The sequence below is a fragment of the Plectropomus leopardus genome, chromosome 2 (assembly GCF_008729295.1).
Source record: "Plectropomus leopardus isolate mb chromosome 2, YSFRI_Pleo_2.0, whole genome shotgun sequence".
In the NCBI taxonomy this organism is placed as follows: Eukaryota; Metazoa; Chordata; class Actinopteri; order Perciformes; family Serranidae; genus Plectropomus; species Plectropomus leopardus.
In genome coordinates this window covers 25,232,335-25,248,581 of record NC_056464.1, presented here as the reverse complement: position 1 = coordinate 25,248,581, position 16,247 = coordinate 25,232,335, and the positions used below count along the sequence as shown (strand labels likewise).

General features: G+C 40.8%; 1 protein-coding gene across 11 annotated transcripts in view; it reads right to left on the bottom strand.

The window, feature by feature from the left end:
* atp2b2 (ATPase plasma membrane Ca2+ transporting 2) overlaps window positions 1-16,247 on the bottom strand; it is a 143,356-nt gene that overhangs the window by 79,073 nt on the left and 48,036 nt on the right. For 8 of the 11 annotated variants that reach the window (XM_042506226.1, XM_042506210.1, XM_042506252.1 and 5 more), the window contains exon 2: window positions 11,472-12,228. In XM_042506226.1, coding sequence (XP_042362160.1) covers window positions 11,472-11,670 — 199 coding nt within the window. In that variant the 5' untranslated portion in view covers window positions 11,671-12,228. Of the gene's footprint in view, window positions 1-11,471; window positions 12,229-12,544; window positions 12,579-16,247 lie in introns of those variants that run through there. The other 3 variants (XM_042506219.1, XM_042506244.1, XM_042506235.1) reach the window with 3 other exon arrangements.

Here is a 16,247-nt window from a genome sequence, read left to right as displayed (position 1 = left end):
AACAATCACCAATCTGGCATGGTTTAAAACAGGCAAATAAGCCCTTAATTTACCCAGTAAGATGAGAAAATAAGTTTGCTCTATCATGCTGAAATGGCTTTTTATTTAAATGTTTGCTGGCATTGGCAATAGCGATTTCATGGCTGTTTCTGATCTATCTCTATAGGAATCCTTTTCGTAATATTGTCAGACCCTTATAATAATGATCTGAGCCTGTCTGGGGCAAAAACACTTACAGCAGATGTTAACTCATGGTGTGAACATGCTCAGAATGACGACACTGCGTCCTGTTTCCTGGTTGTCGGCTGCAGTTCTGTTGCTCAATACTGGACCAGTGTTGTTCCCATTAGCCACTTAGACACAAACACATGGGGACATAAGGTCCAGGTTGAAAAATACTGAAATTACCCTTTAAGATTTCATCACATTCCTTTCCCTGGTAAATCTTGTTAATATTGCATATAGAGTAGAGTACTAGTGCAGAGTGATTGACCACTGTGCCACAGTACTGCTTAAGCACTGCCTCAAGGTCACTGCTACTACACTGCAGAGGAACACCTGTGTGAGTGCTGGTGTGTATTAGTGTGTGTGTCTGCCCAAGATGTGGTTTTGCTCCCTTGCAGAGCAAAATGGCTGTATATCATTTATAATATGTCCTCTGAGAGCCATCTCTCTCTTCTTCACTGCCTCCTATTTCATTCTCTCTCCTTTTCTTCCTCTTCTATCCTTTTTACAGAGTCACCAGGGGAAGGGAGGAGAGGGGAGGGCAGAGAGGAGTAAAAGAGAGGAGGAGAAGGAGTTGCAGAGCAGGAGAAATTGTCCTTATTAAAGAGACGCTGCTCCATGTGAGAGATCCCTTGTGGGATAGAGATTAAATAGACTGCGTCAGAGGGGAACACGCTCATGGTGCTGCGACTGGAGGACGCGATAAGTATGTTCATCATAGAGGGAGGGATGGATGGAAAGAAAGGGAGCAAGGAGGAGAGGTGGAATGAGGGACAAACAGACAAGAAAAATGAAGGAGCGGAAGAGAGGAAACAACAGGGTTAAGATTAGAAGGAGAGTGTGCAGAAATGTAGCAGCACTCAAACTGAAATGCTGACTTTATTTCAAGGGAGGGTTAAAAAAAGATTAGAAGGAAAACAGGGAGGAGGTGGGTGTGAATGAAGGAAAATGAGAAAGAAAAGAGATGAAATAGGAGAACAGGAGAGGTGTTTCAACTAAACTCTGCAGTCACAGAGAGGATAGAGGGAGAGGAGAGGAAAGAGAGAAGGTGAGAGGAGGTGGATGAAAGATGAGTGGGGCAAACAGTTTCCTGAGTTATGTAAAGAACTCATAATGGCCTCTTCACAGGAGCAGTACAGAACGATAGGCTGTAAAAAAGAAAGAGTGGATGAAGCCAACTCGATGTCACTGATTGGTCTGCGGACTCTCATTCTGATTTGACTTTGGCATTTTGGCTGTCCCCATCTTGGGTTTTTTTGGAGCCAAAAGTGATTCAGTTTTATTGAGAGGGTGGAGCCCTGGAGGAGCGAGGGGCGGGCCAGACTTAGAGCTCAAGGTGAGACCTAAAAGTCAGCCTGTCACCCAGAGCAGCAATGCTCCTGCTTATGATCTTAATAAAATGTGAATGGGTGACTCAATAAGAATTCACCCCCTGTGCAGTTACCATGAAGGCAGAAATAAGCTACAGATACTAAAAAAATTTTTGGAACAGGCTATAAAAATGTTTATTTTTGCTGTAAAGTTGGGCTTTTTGACATGGCAGTCTATGGGGAATGATGGGTTCCAGCTTCCAGTAGCCATTAGAGGAACTGCAGGTTTTTTTTAACAATTTTGTTTTGGGCTATTTGCCTTTTTAATGGCTGGATAGGACAGGTCAAACGTGAAAGGGGGAGAGAGCGGTACCAACATTCAGTAAAGGGCCGAGTCTGGAATCGAACCCGTGGCCCCTGCAGTGAGGACACAGGCTTTGTACATGGGGCGCCCACTCTACCTACTGAACTACTGGGCACCCCAGGAAGTACAGTTTTTAGCACTTCCATGCTGGCTTAATTTTTCAGCCCAAGAGTTTTCCTCTTACACAGAGTTTCCCACTGAACAGGCAAACTCCCTAATTTGTTAATTGTTGCACAACAGCGATTCTCCTTCTCTGCTCCGTTACAATCACACGGAGAGATCTGTCCCTGTCTCTCTGTCCCTGCTTGTTTCTGTTTCTGTGGCCTGTGTGTGTGTGTGTGTGTGTGTGTGTGTGTCCGTCCAAGTGTGTTCGTGCCTCGCTGTGTGCCTGTCTGTCTCTGTGTTTCTGCACGTCTTTCTCCCTCTCTGTAAGCACAACTGACAACCATTATGGAGGCACTGGATGCAGATTTTATCATTTATCATGGTCAGATCATATGTAATACTAAAGCATTTATATCATTCATTTTTGAGTATCTAGTGTGTTTTCCTGTCAGATTTGCTTGTGACTTGCAGAAAAAAATAGACAAGATGCCAAAACTATTGCTGCGGATCTTGAGCCTGCCACCGAGCTCGGAGCCACAGCGCGACTGGTGTGAACGGTCTGACTGCATAGCACAGGCACCGAAAGCAAGCGGACCGCTCTCCACAGAAAATAGGCACACTTCGTGACTATTCTGTGTCTAGTGTGAACCCAGCTTTATGCAGATGAGGATATAAAACAGGAATAAGAGTTACAGTAGCACAGCATTGTCTTGATATAACAGAGGGAAATATATGATGGACACTTGTATTCAGGCCCACCCAAAAAAATGTCTGAGCACATAAAGAAAGGTCCAGTGAATGGGCCCTCCCAAAATCTGTTTTACTTATATCAGTAATGTATGTTTGTGCCTGCTCTCTCTCTCCTAGTTTAGATTAGTAAATTAATTCATGTGGCCAGTGGCTTGCAGATTTTTTTTTTTTCACAATGGTTGCATACAAAACCATTTTCAAGAGATTGGGGATTTTATTGTGAAACAGGCTACAGTTTACAAAAGCACCAATAAATTTGGTTTTTATTTTTGTTTTTTTAATAAGTAATGGTGAATAATTTGGTTTAGGATAACTGGTGGTTATCATTATCTTTTATTAAGGATGAACATGATTATTGCTGGCATCCATGCCCCATCTACCTATGTATTTAAGGGAATGCAACCACAGAATAGTAAAAAGAAATTTACGTGAAAAATTGTTTACATTTTTTTTATACATCTGACTTTCCCCTGCTATTCTTCCTTTTTCCTTTCTGTTCTCTGTCAGAAATTTCTCAGAATGCGACACATACACATAAGTGCATCAGTGTCCTTGAAATCAAGGCAATGTCACTGAAGTAAAAAGGATGCACACATACAAATCGTTAGTTACAGATCAATAGATTTTTACATTATGGGAAACCCTTTGATGTGTGTGTTTTTGTGTAGAGATATTCAGGGTCTGGGATTGGTGAGTGTGTGTTTATGTGTGTGTTTGTGTGGCATATAATCACATTCGGATAAACTGGTCAAATGTTAACCCTCAGTGAGAGGACTGTTAACACAACAACATCCTCCCATGAGAAACACGGACATCATGTCTGATGTATCATCTGGCCACCATCCACCACTGTCATTACTGCCCAAACAAGCAATGCAGGGACACTGCCTGCAGGGATCTGCAATAAACATGACTCTCCTCAGTCAACTGATGGTCACCTGCATGTCTGCATGACATTTTTCCTACTTGTCAAAGTCTATTGTGCTTTAGGTTACCGATGGTAAATCAGCTCAGGGACAAAATAATTCTTCACTAAGTGTAGTTTCAATTTCCACAAAGAAAAATGTATTGATATCAATCAAAAATCTACCATCTGGTAACATTTGTTTTGTGATTGTTAAGGGACAAAGGGAAGTTCAGAAAGGTGTGCTACTTTTCCAACACTATTGCATTGTAACTAACTCAATAAAAGAAGTGAGTAGAAGAGAGAGATGATGAAGGTTATACATGTGGAGCAGGTCTATTTAGGCTACGCTGTTCACCGGCCCACTGGGATACCAGCGACCGACCAGCACACCGAAATAGAAATGGGAGCAGGGGAGAGGGAGAATGGAGGAGAGGTAAGGTGTGGTGAGACAGAGGAATGGGAGGTAGAAAGAGAGAGAGAGAGGAAGGGCAGGTGGAAGGGTTGATGAGGAGGAGGTCTGGAGGGAACAAGGAGAGAGAGGAAGTAAGATGATTTAAGTGAGAAGACATCCATAATAGCAGCGCGAATTGGAAGGATATCGTTTTGACATTTAAAAATCAAATATTGTACATTTCTTGCCAAATGTTGTATGGCATGTCTGCACAGGAGAGTATCAATCTTCTCATCTAACCCTCCGCAATAAAATAAATAAGTACAATAATTGAACAATTTTACAGGTTATGGCCATCAGTTGTAATTATTTAGACTTTTCCGAGAAGTCATGTTTTTCCCTGCTTTCTGAAAAATGTAACATTCATCATCCTCAACTGCTGTTGCTATAGAGAAGATGGCAGTCAGTCGTGAATTAGACCTGTACATAATTCAAAATGCTTTGCTGTTACAGTTGGGAACAACACATCAAACTGATCAAAAATTGCCCCAGAACTGTCCAGGGAACAGATTTCTTTTTCTGGTGTAAAATGTACGTCCTGTTGGTCATTAAGAATCATCATGAACTTCTGTCCATACATTTTTATGTGTGCAGGCTTTTATATATTCTTTTAATTGCAGTTTCTCTCAGATATTTTGTGCTGCTCATTTAACTATGACAGTTTCATGCCCCTCCAGCTTAAAAAAAACTGCTATTTTCTAGACAGAAAATGAATGAGACATTCACTTGATATGATAGCATGACATAACCCTCTCCACTTAACAATTTGGGGGGTGAAGAGGAACAAATAAAAAGTATAAACAGCTACTGCCATTTTAGTCACGTTACGGATTAGATGTAAAAATTGAAGCTATATATTTTTATGATTTTAGTTTATGGTTTTATTTTACGGTTTGAGATTGTTACATTTTAGATATAGTTTTGGTGCGCTTGCGATGCTGGTAAGCGCCTGGTATGGACCTAAGACTGTATATTAAGATGAACAACTTAACAGCTCCTGAAAAGTGAAGCCAAAACATGTTGATCGCACCCTGGTGGCTGGCTGCAGTATGTCATAAACCCCACCCTTTCCATGGTAACGAATGAGTCATGGGCAAAATCAAAGATCATAGAACATGTCAAATTTTTCACAATGATGGTTTCTGTCATTTTAGGTAGTTCTCATCATGCTGATGTATGTTTACGTGTTTGTTTTGCTGATAAGTTTGGTTTTAACTAGTTATGTGATGCTATAAAAGGGGGGTCTGACATCTTAAATGACAGATGTTCTTGCCAATCAGGTTGCTCATGTTCAATGGCGCTGCTTGCAATTTCTCAGAAAAGCATGTGTCCGGGTATTCAATACTGCAGGGATGACTCGTGCGCAGACTTTGGCTCCAAATGATGCCATCAGCGCAAGATGGCAGCAGCAGTATTCAGGATCTTCTGACTTCAATTCTGTGTCTGTGGAGGTTGCGGGGAGGAGAGATTTATGGGTGGTGGAGGTGAAGTGTGTGTATGTGCAGCGGGAGTCAAATCACTGGAACAGGAAGCCATGGGAGGTGGAGAGAAGATGGAGGTAGTTAGAGGACTGAAATGGGAAGTGAAGATATTGTAGAAAGTGAAGAAGAAATATTAGACAGAAAAGGGTTGAGGGTGAAGTGATGAAATCGAGGTCTCTTGGTTGGCTGGTTGGAAATAAAAAAGCTAAGTCCTTGGCTGGCTATGATAATATATTATAAAAAGAAAAACTGCTGATTTATACTCTCATATTGAATTCCTATCACCTTTTAGAGTTTCCCTGCATTAATTAATATTAAGTGCTATCTCTCTTCGGCATACTTAAGATTCATTACATCACCTTTGTGTGAAAAGTCATAGTGATGGACAGCTCTACAGACATGACTACAGTTAGGAGGCCAGTCTTTTAGAAAAGCTGGTGAGTGTCCAGCTAAAAAAATCCAAGAGCTAAATTAAAGCTAAATTAAGCTTATAGTGATGCCTTTAAAAATATTTGCAGCTTAATTTCCAGTATTAGGTTATTTTACCTAAAATTGCAGTTATATCTTAATTATCTGAAAGCTTACTATCATAGTTTCATGAGGTGGACAGACTTCTTGCATATAATGTGGCTTCCACACGTATCTATATTTACTCCTCTTTCCTGCATGATCTCCTCAAGTACCCTCTGCCCTCCCTTTCTTACAACATCAAAGACTATCAATGCCCCAAGCACCTCTTCATCCTCCTGACCCTCGAGGAATAGCTCGGCCCTGAGCACTCTCTCGCAATTCCTTGCTCCGTAGCCAGGAGGACCCAGCGATGTGCTGCAGCTCTCGACAGAGAAAATAGTTACACCATGAGCACCCACCAACCGTTTTTTCTCCTATCTCAAGAGATGCAGGGCCCTCCTTGTAAACTAAGCTGTTGCCTGACATCCCATCTGGCCCCTGAATGACTTATGCCATTCACCCGCTGGCTGCCTGAGGGAAACGCTAGCTCCTTCACCCCACAGTCACCTACAAGGCCACACATAGGTAACTACATCCTGGGTGCAGGGATACAGTACAAGGAAACAGCTGCTAAGAAAATTGAGGGGTAAAAATCAGAGAACCCAAGCATGCTATAGAATTAGATGTGCCACTTAATCAAGATTTGTTTCAACATCATTTATCAAGTTTAATGCAATTTGGATTTGGGGAAAAAACGAGAATTTTCCATCCTGATAATATTCACGTTTAAATGTCAGTTCACGTGTAACATTCCTCCTTTATGTGTTTAGAAATCTGTTCATCCACTCAGGTTATGAAACCTTTAAAAAATATTTACATAATGGTGCCTGAAGAAATGCATTAAAGGAAGCTTCTTACATGTAGGTAATATAAACACTTGCAGTAGTGTGCCTGCAGGAGAACCATATAAAAAATCTGTCAAGAGTTGCCGTCAGTCTGTCTAAAAAGTAGGAAAAATGTTGGAAACGGTGTTCAGAGGGCTTTGAAGTTGAAGGTTTTGCTCACAGGGTTTAACTTTAAATAGTTTTATCTAAAAATGTAAAAACTTTGGTCATGATTTATATAAACACCTGCTATTTTAATATTCACTATACGGACAAAAGTATTGGGTCACACCTCTTAATCATTGAATTAAAGTGTTTCGTTCAGTCCCATTTCCAATATAAAATCTGGATGAATGAGCAAAACTTCCCACAGACACACACCAAAATCTAGTAAAAGCCCTCCCAGAACGGGAGGGGGGTGGGGGGTCCATATTAATGCCTATAGATTTAGATCGGGATTTCATAAAAGCTCCTGTAGGTGTAATGCGTAGGTGTCCCAATACTTTTGTCCATATAGTGTATATGACAGAAAGTAAGGATAAACGTAACAGGCCCCTTTTAGATTTCCCTTCCTTTTGTTCCAAGCTGAGAAAACATTTCCAAAGTTTTGTTTTTTTTTTAAGATTATTTTTTGGGCGTTTTTGCCTTTATTGGATAGGAGAGATCAATAGTGTGAAAAGGGGAGAGAGAGAGGGGATAACATGCAGCAAAGGGCCACAAGCGGGGATCGAACTCACAGCTGCTACGGCAAGGACACTGCCTTCATTCATGGGGTGCCTGCTTTATCCACTTAGCCACCGCACGCCCCTTTTCCTTATGTTTTCATTCAAACAATTAATCAATCAGAGAACCGATCAAGCATACTAATGAGCTTAAAGATAAAAAAGCTAAAAAAAATAAATAAATAAATAAAAAAGGGTGGTCCCAAGTCAGTTGCATTTTTATACTTACAGAGACAGTATGCAATTATGCTGCATAATGGGCCAAAGCCATTCATGAAACGTTAGCATCACGTGCATGGTCTGGTATAGGCTACAGTATACGGGGTTGATAGGTCAGCTGTGCTCAGGGTCTCTTACCATCAAACGCAGTCCCCTGGGACACTTACACATTACCCACACCACACACGATGACAGCAAGCAATACAGTACAAAATACCTCCGAGGATAATTGCCATGATCATATTTCAGAGGTAACATATGTTCTGTGGAGCAACCTTGCAGCACACAAGGGAACCCACACAACATAAACATACAAACACCTGGGATCACTAATGCAAACAGCACCAGATACCATTACTCAGTTTCACTAAGTGAATGTTCCAGTGAGCGATAATACAATTCATCATAACTATTAATAATTGTAACTGGGGACAAGAGCGGAGGATCATGTTGCTTGTTAGCAGCAAGAGCTCAACCAAAACATGGCAAACTTACATCGGTGGATGTATCCACTGAAAGTGTTGACAAACAACAATAATGAAGCACATAATTTATCCAAACAGAGTGCTGCACAAGATACACAATGTATTCCTGTAAATGCAATAAATGCCAAAATAATTAATGATGCACACACATTTGAGATTGTAGTATTTTGAGAAACCCTCCCTGCAGAGAATCTGCATTTATATACATTGTGAATTGCTCCTTACCACATACATGTTCCAGTTTTCATTTCTTTTCTATAAGAGAATTATAGAATTATTTCATCTACTGGGTATATCAACAAGGAGTAACCACAATTATGCACTGTGATCCGGAGGATTTCTGAGGGGGGAAGTCTTGAATTAAAATATGAAAATGCAGATGCACATATTTATGAGAATTTTCAATGTTTAAATTAGCTATGTCATGTAAATATGAGGGGTTTTTTTGTGTTAGGACCCTGAAACCGATGCTCGGCCATTTGGTGATGCTGGGCCATCTGTGAACATTTGTTGCCCTAGTTTTTGCGTTGTGTATAAGAGTCAAGAGCGATCACTCCACAGCAAACTCTAGGGACCAAAGGGTCCCTAGAACTACACTTCACAGCACACTGACTAGAAAAAAAAAACACTGCTCAACTTGAAGCAATCTCAGTCAGCTGAGGGGTCTCCAACTGATGATTTGAATCTCCAACATTCAAGGGGCTGCCCTGGTTGTTAGTGCGCTAATATGGTCTTAAGATTTCCCTTTTTGAATGACAAATACAGACTACCGCCTCCTACTGGTATGGCGAGTTAATTCTTCTTATGCAGCTGCAGAACGCTGACCCAACTTGGCCGTGTGCTGTGGTCTTTGCAGTGTGATCAACTGCAACTTTTTCACAGAGACACAGGCAAAGTAGGGTGACATAACTGTCGGACTTTGTCGCCACTAGTTCTTTGATTTTGCTTTGTTGAAATGTGCTTTCTTTTAGTGTCAGAGATAGTCCTGCACATATAATGGTACTGGTGAAAAGTTCAACAAATCAGATTACCCGTCAAAGAAAGCATGTTAATAATGACAATATTCCTCTTTCTATATCGTAAGTTTAATTACTCTCATTTTATTTTTATTTCAAGTCTGCAGGCTGTGATCCTGAGTTAGTGTTTAGCGCACTGATAAAATGTAATGTTCTTGTATCTAATCAGGATGCTCTTGAGAATGGGAAAATAACTTTTATGTCTGTTATGGTAATTTTTATTGTGAGTTTAAATTCAGTTTCATTTCTGTGTCTCTCTATCACTGCAGGCATTCTTTCACACTGATGTTGCAAATATGGTGACAAGCATTAGGCACAGCATCCCTTATCTGAGTCAGTGTCTTTATTTCATTCCATCTATTCAGTTTGTTCTGTATTCACTTTAATTCAACTCTTGTGACTCGGAACATTCTCTGAGTTGATCTAGTTTTATCTGCCGTTGTCTTGCCTCAGGTATTACCACCAGCTGACCTAGAAGTGGTGCTATTGGATGAGGAGAGCAGGGAACACAATCTCCTCTGACTATCAGCCTATAAGGTTACAGGTTACCTCTGATGTCACACAGGTAACACTACATGAATACTGATCAATGAACCCGACATCAGGGGAGGTGGATGATTTCAACACTGTTATAAATATTCAATACACAAATGAAGCCGTTAGAGAGGTCTGTTTTTTAGTATGCTCGTTGTGCTGAAGCTGGGAATGTAGCAACAGAAATTCCTATCTCAATGCAATATGTACATTGCACTATGGCTGGGCCAATTAACATTAGATGTCTGCATTAATATTTTAATAACCTGAAGTGGATGTCTTGATATAGCTTAGGTGAGTGAGGGATAAAATCTATTCATAAAGGATTCATGCAGGATGCCAGGCATCAGACACACAAACTGAATGCTTTTGAAGACCCTTTTAAGACTATTTTAACCAAACTTCAGAAAGATTTTTTGACAAATCATCTTTTTCATATTCAAACATTGCAGATAAGTGCTTAGATAAGTATTCATATAGTCCAATAGAGAGGTATGTTTTATGCAGAAATATGGCTGTTAGAGTTATTTAATCTCCTTTTTTTTTCAATAGATAAGCGTAAGTATAAAGATAAAAGACAGTATTAGGTTCAGTGATATGTTGAAAGATTTGAAACATCAGAAATGTGGACTTTCATGCAAAACAGCTTGACTGGGAATAAGAAATTTAAAGATGGATATATGAAAAAATGCAAAAAATGTTTGCACTGATTTTGACCACAAAAAAAAAATCATATTTAAACAACTTATTGACTTCAAGGCCTCATATTCACAAAAATTGAATTTAAGCCATTTTGTAAAGACTTTATAAGGACTTGCAGACACCCTGTCATAGAGTTATATCAAAACTATCCCCCACCTGTTAGGATTTGAAAAAGACATTTGGTATTTGCACTACAGATATGAAATTTTTTTCTAGTTATTGCACAGAAAATAAATAAATACTAACGACCTCCTGTATATGCTTCTCTTTATCCATTATTATTATTGTGGTTTTTGCTTTCTCATTCCAATCATGCCCCGTACATATGCGCAGACGCCACAGCTCATCACACGTGGCCAGAACCTTTACCATGTTGCTCCAGAGAACTGCTCCTTAATAAAGCTACGGGTGATTGGCTGACAGGATGGGAGAATGACAAGCGAGGGTGTTGGTGCTTGTATGGAGGAGGGAGAGCGAGGGGGGGGGGCTAAACTGTCCAGAGAGATTTCAATGCATACTAAGCAGGCTGAACGCTAGCTGGCTGCGAAGAATTTTCATTAGTCCCTTCAAACAGGACTCCCTCCCATGTCTGCTGTTCTGACGCTGTGCTTACGCATTTCTCCAGGTGCTTTACAAGGTTTGTGCATGTCTGTGCTTCTACCAGTGAATTTTATATCAAATAAAACACATAACCAAGTAAATATTGATCCAAATGCAAACCAACAGTAAATACAACAAAAGCCTATCATCAATCTTCCGATCGGGTCAGCATACAGTACTAGAAAATGTTCCTCAAGATCACACACCAGTGCACACATACTCACATGCACACCAGAGCACGCACACAGACAAGAACTGGGACTTACCTTCTGTGGGTGAGGTTTTCAGTCGTTTGCACAGTCCCTCTACGCCCGCGTAGTCCTCTTGGAGCTTGACCACCGCCTCTGTGCCACGCAGCTCCATCAACGAGCGCAGCTCCATGACCGAGCAGCCGAAGCCTGCCGCATGGTTGCCCTCGTTTCTTTGGTTCTTGGCATAAAAATCGCTGTTGGACATGTCCCCCATGATGTTAGCTAGTCAAGTCAGTTAGATAAGTGTTTGTTATTGCTTATAGATCAATCAAAAAAAAAGCTTGCACAACAGAGAGAGGAGCTCAGTCTCATCCCAAAATATTTCCAAAACAGGTATCAAGCAGGCAACCAAAAAAAAGGCGGAAAAAGGATGGCACTTGTAAGTGACGTAGGCAGAGAGAGGGATTAAAAACTGGGGGGAAAATCCAAGGGGATCAATCAATGAGCAGCTTCTCTATTTCAGGAGAGACTGTCAGATAACGGCAGTCCAAAAACCATCAAAGAGAAGAAACAGAAGAAGAGGAGAAAGAGCAGCAGAGAAAAAGGAGAGGTGGGGATGATGACACACAAGTGGGGAGCATCCAGGTGAGCGTTGGACAGCCCCAGTGGTCAGGTCCTGAGAAGGGCAATGATGGTGGTTGCAAGTCCTGTAGGTCTCAGGCTCACCACGGCTGCAGTCCAGACCCGCTCCATGTGTGGCTTCCCATTGCTGCTATTCTGCTGTTGCCTCCGCTGCCTCTCCGTCTCTACATGGTGGTCTTCCCCATCACTGCTACAGAGAGAGAGAGAGAGAGAGAGAGAGAGAGAGAGAGAGAGAGAGAGAGGGGGAGAGAGAGAAAGATGGAGGGGGGGACGAATTCGAGATATGAATTCAAAGAGGACAGAAGGTGAGGGAGGAGGAGGGAGAGAGAGACAGAGAGAGAGCACAAGGATAAGCGTTGCGTTCTCAGGACAGGGGTGAATGCAGCGGTAGATGGTGCACGGCTGAAGGACAGCCTCTCCTGGCTGCTGCAGTAACTGTGGCTCTGCTGTCTCTATCTACTGCTGCTGCTGCTGCTGCTGCTGCTGCTGCTACTGGTGCTGCTAACCTCATTCTGAGGACAAGCCGACTGCCAGAGAGAGAGACAGAGAGAGGGAGAGAGGATACGAAAGAGAGGGAGGGCGTAGAGGAGAGGATGCTCCTTTCTGGTGCAGAGCAGAGAGGAGTTGTGCGCGGGCGGGAGGCTGGGGCTGCTCTGACGACAAAGCGGAGAGGCAGCACGTAACGCTGCGCTGTCACGGGGAGGATGGGCTGAGCTGGGGAGCTGCTGCTGCTACTATCTCACCTCTAGTTCTCGCTGTCATTCTACAGTAAGTGACCTCCCCTATGCAGTCACTCTATCTCAGTGATCCCTTCCTGTCTACCTGTTGTCTTGTAATGCCTTGCGTTAATGATTTCTTTCCTTTTCTCCTGCCCTCTCACCTTAGGAATTTACCCAGCCTAGAGAAGACACTTCTGCGGTGTTAAGGTGTGACAGTGCAATTTAATGAATTTAGGCTGGGCAATATGGCTTAAAATAATATTGTATTGTATTTTGGCTATATTGCTACTGGGCTTGGTGATATGGCTTTAAAATAACATCACGATATTTTTAGGCTTTATCGCGATACACGATATATATATCGATATTTTGACATCCGCTCTAAATTACTGTTAACTACTAAAATACAAACTGATTTATTGAACCACAGTTGCAAATAAAGTAGCAAAAGCCATAAAATAAAATTACATAACCTACGGATTCATCCACTGCGAGCTGGAAAACTAACAGCTCTCAAGTTCATATAATAATAGTATTTGTAAGTCATTGTGGTGCTCCATGGTTACAAAATGTGACCAAATAGTCACAGTCTGGAGCACTGCAAAAGCACTGCTTTTTATGTGTGTCTGTGAGAGGCAGAGAGCCACAGGAGAGAGGAAAAAATGAAACGCTGGTTACAAGTATCGCTTTCCAGCTCCTCCATGTTTGTTTGTTATGGTGCTGTGCATTGTGTAGATGCCCCCTAGGCCACGCAGACAGATACAAATGACGTTCATACAGATGACGTAAACGAAACAAACGATATAGCATAATATGAAATGATGGACGTTTTTTACATTGTCAGATGATATATTTCATCATATCACACAGCCCTGTAATACTATATAAAATTTATATCAATATTTTTAAATCCTCTCCAAACTAATGTAGACTTCGTGCCAGTGGCTTAGAAAATTGACATTTGACAATTTATAAGCAAAGTTCGCAATATAGTCATTTTATTCAACTCACATGGAACAAGCTGCGACACACTGATGATATTCCATGTTTCGCCCACCCCTATGCTAGATTAAGATTACTCAAAGTCTGCAGCCAATTTACATATATTGCAAGTAAATTATCATCATTGAACAATTTCCTTTATGTCAAACGATGAGGCTGATGTAATCTTTCTATTCTTGACAAATCCCATGAAAAAACCAAAACCATACTTCAACTTAACCTCTTTCCTACCATCTTTATGGTACCCCAATCACACTTCTTCCAACTTTATATGCAAATATTTACAGACGGATGACATTCAGTTTAATCAAGGAACATTAGATCATTTCCTGAAACCACTAGACAAACACAAGTGTTGGCAAGTTACTAAAGAAGTTGTGTCTCAATAGCAGCCCAGTCTCCAGTGCAAAATGTTAGCGGTGTACATTTCTGGATACACTACAGTTATCCATTTCACAGGTACAGTATCATATCAATGTTTCTAAAGTGATATAGTTTTAGAAACATGTATATAAGCTGAGTTTTGTCATCAGAAGGAGAAGGAGGTGGTAGATGGTATAACACCCAGCAAGATGGCTGCCAAGCTGCAGACCACTTTTAAAGACAAAAAGCAAAACTGCTTCTCTTATAGTGAGCAATTTTCAGCTGTGATAGTGGCACCAAAACAGGTATTTTAAGCAGAATTTGATCTTTTTCAAAACATTACCAAGTGTTTTGTGCTTAAACATAACCATATTTTAATCACAGCATTGTCAAAATGTAACGTTTCAAAATACGCACTGCAAAAAAAAAGTATAAATGTTACATATACATAGTTTGTAATTAAAACATTTATTCTGGTAGTTGGGTTGTCAAAAGATATTTGGTGCTCTAATGAGTATTTTCAACACCTTAACTCAAAGTGAACAACAGTGCCCATGTCACCCAGTAATGGTGTGGCTCGCTGATGTGTTTTTAATATTATAACTAATTTTTAGACAACAATAGAGATGAATGGCACAGAAGAAAAAGCAGCACAAGCAGTACCTAATAATGGGATCATTCATTGTGAAATTATTTTGAAATTTAAAACATTCAACAGGGGGAAATAGAATATTACAATCCTTTTCCTTTATGCCACCAGTGTCTCACAATCTATCCACCTCCACAAAAAGACCTATACGATTCAATGCACAAAACACTATTCATCTGTCCCCAATGATTTACATGTGTGCCTCCATTTTCAATTAGTGACATCAGTGACCAGTAAACCCCTGACTTGCAGCAGCCCTACATCTCTTCCCACTGACTCAGGGGAAAACCTGGAATGAAGATGAGACTGTGCTGCATCATGCTGAACGTTCCAGTAAATCAATAACAAACCACAAAAACTGGTTGCCTATACCATCTCTCTGTCATCTAATGCACAATATTAATATTCCTCTATGAGTAACACTAAACAGATATTATGGCCAGTCACTCCAAATATAGAACAAACTATGACATCATACAATAAATAATTTGGTCATTTAGTCTTTGGAGGTCATTAAGGTTTTAGCGCACAGCTCTTTACATACAATAAATTCCAACATGTAAAAGGCCTGTTTTACCACTTGAATCCTGCTTTACCAAGTAATTTATTCTCCAGCAGATATTATGTGCTGTGCATGTATAATATCTGGTAAATCATAAGTGAAACCAGAAGTAAGCAGCCACATTAATGTGAAACTAAAACCCCTTTTGACTGCTGCTGTGTGCACTTGTGCAATCTGCTTTGTCTTCTACATGTTAAACTACAGCAAAGATAATTTAGCAACCTAGTCTTGTGCTTCTCACGTTGCTTCACCTTGCCATTGGTATGCAGTAAAAATGTCATATGGGCCATGTAGCATGAACATGGATACATTATTTATGTGTCTCACTGCTAGATGTTTTGTTGTAAAACCATTTCCAGAATGTAGAAATCACACTGATGTTGGATCAGTTTAGATGCTAAAACATAGGTTCACAACACAAAGTAGCATGTAACAAGATGCAGTTTGTCTGCCTTTTTGGAAGTAGCAATGGAAAGTAAGAGAGATTTCACTTAGCCACAAAAAGAACTCGGCATCACTGAGGTAGGGAGCATGCTATGCTTAATTCCACCAAACTGGCACAATCAGCAAGGTGTCCAGATGCAAGTATCAACCATGATGAAACAGATGGGACTAGGACCAGACACAATAGTGCACTAAGGAACAGCGAGGAACCAACCTTGTCACAGCAGGGTGGCAAGAGAACCTGCCAACAAGTGAATACACATCTGTAACTCCACAGAAACCAGTCCTGTGTTAATGAGCTCCAGCCATTACCAAAGTGACAAAGATAGACAGCATTGGCAATGTCACCTGGACAGGTGCGACTTAATAAACCTCCTTACCATTTCTGTAATGCATTTCCACTAAAGGCAAATATTCTGTGTCTTTACCGCCTACTAATTGAAATAACAGATTAAATACAATACATTACA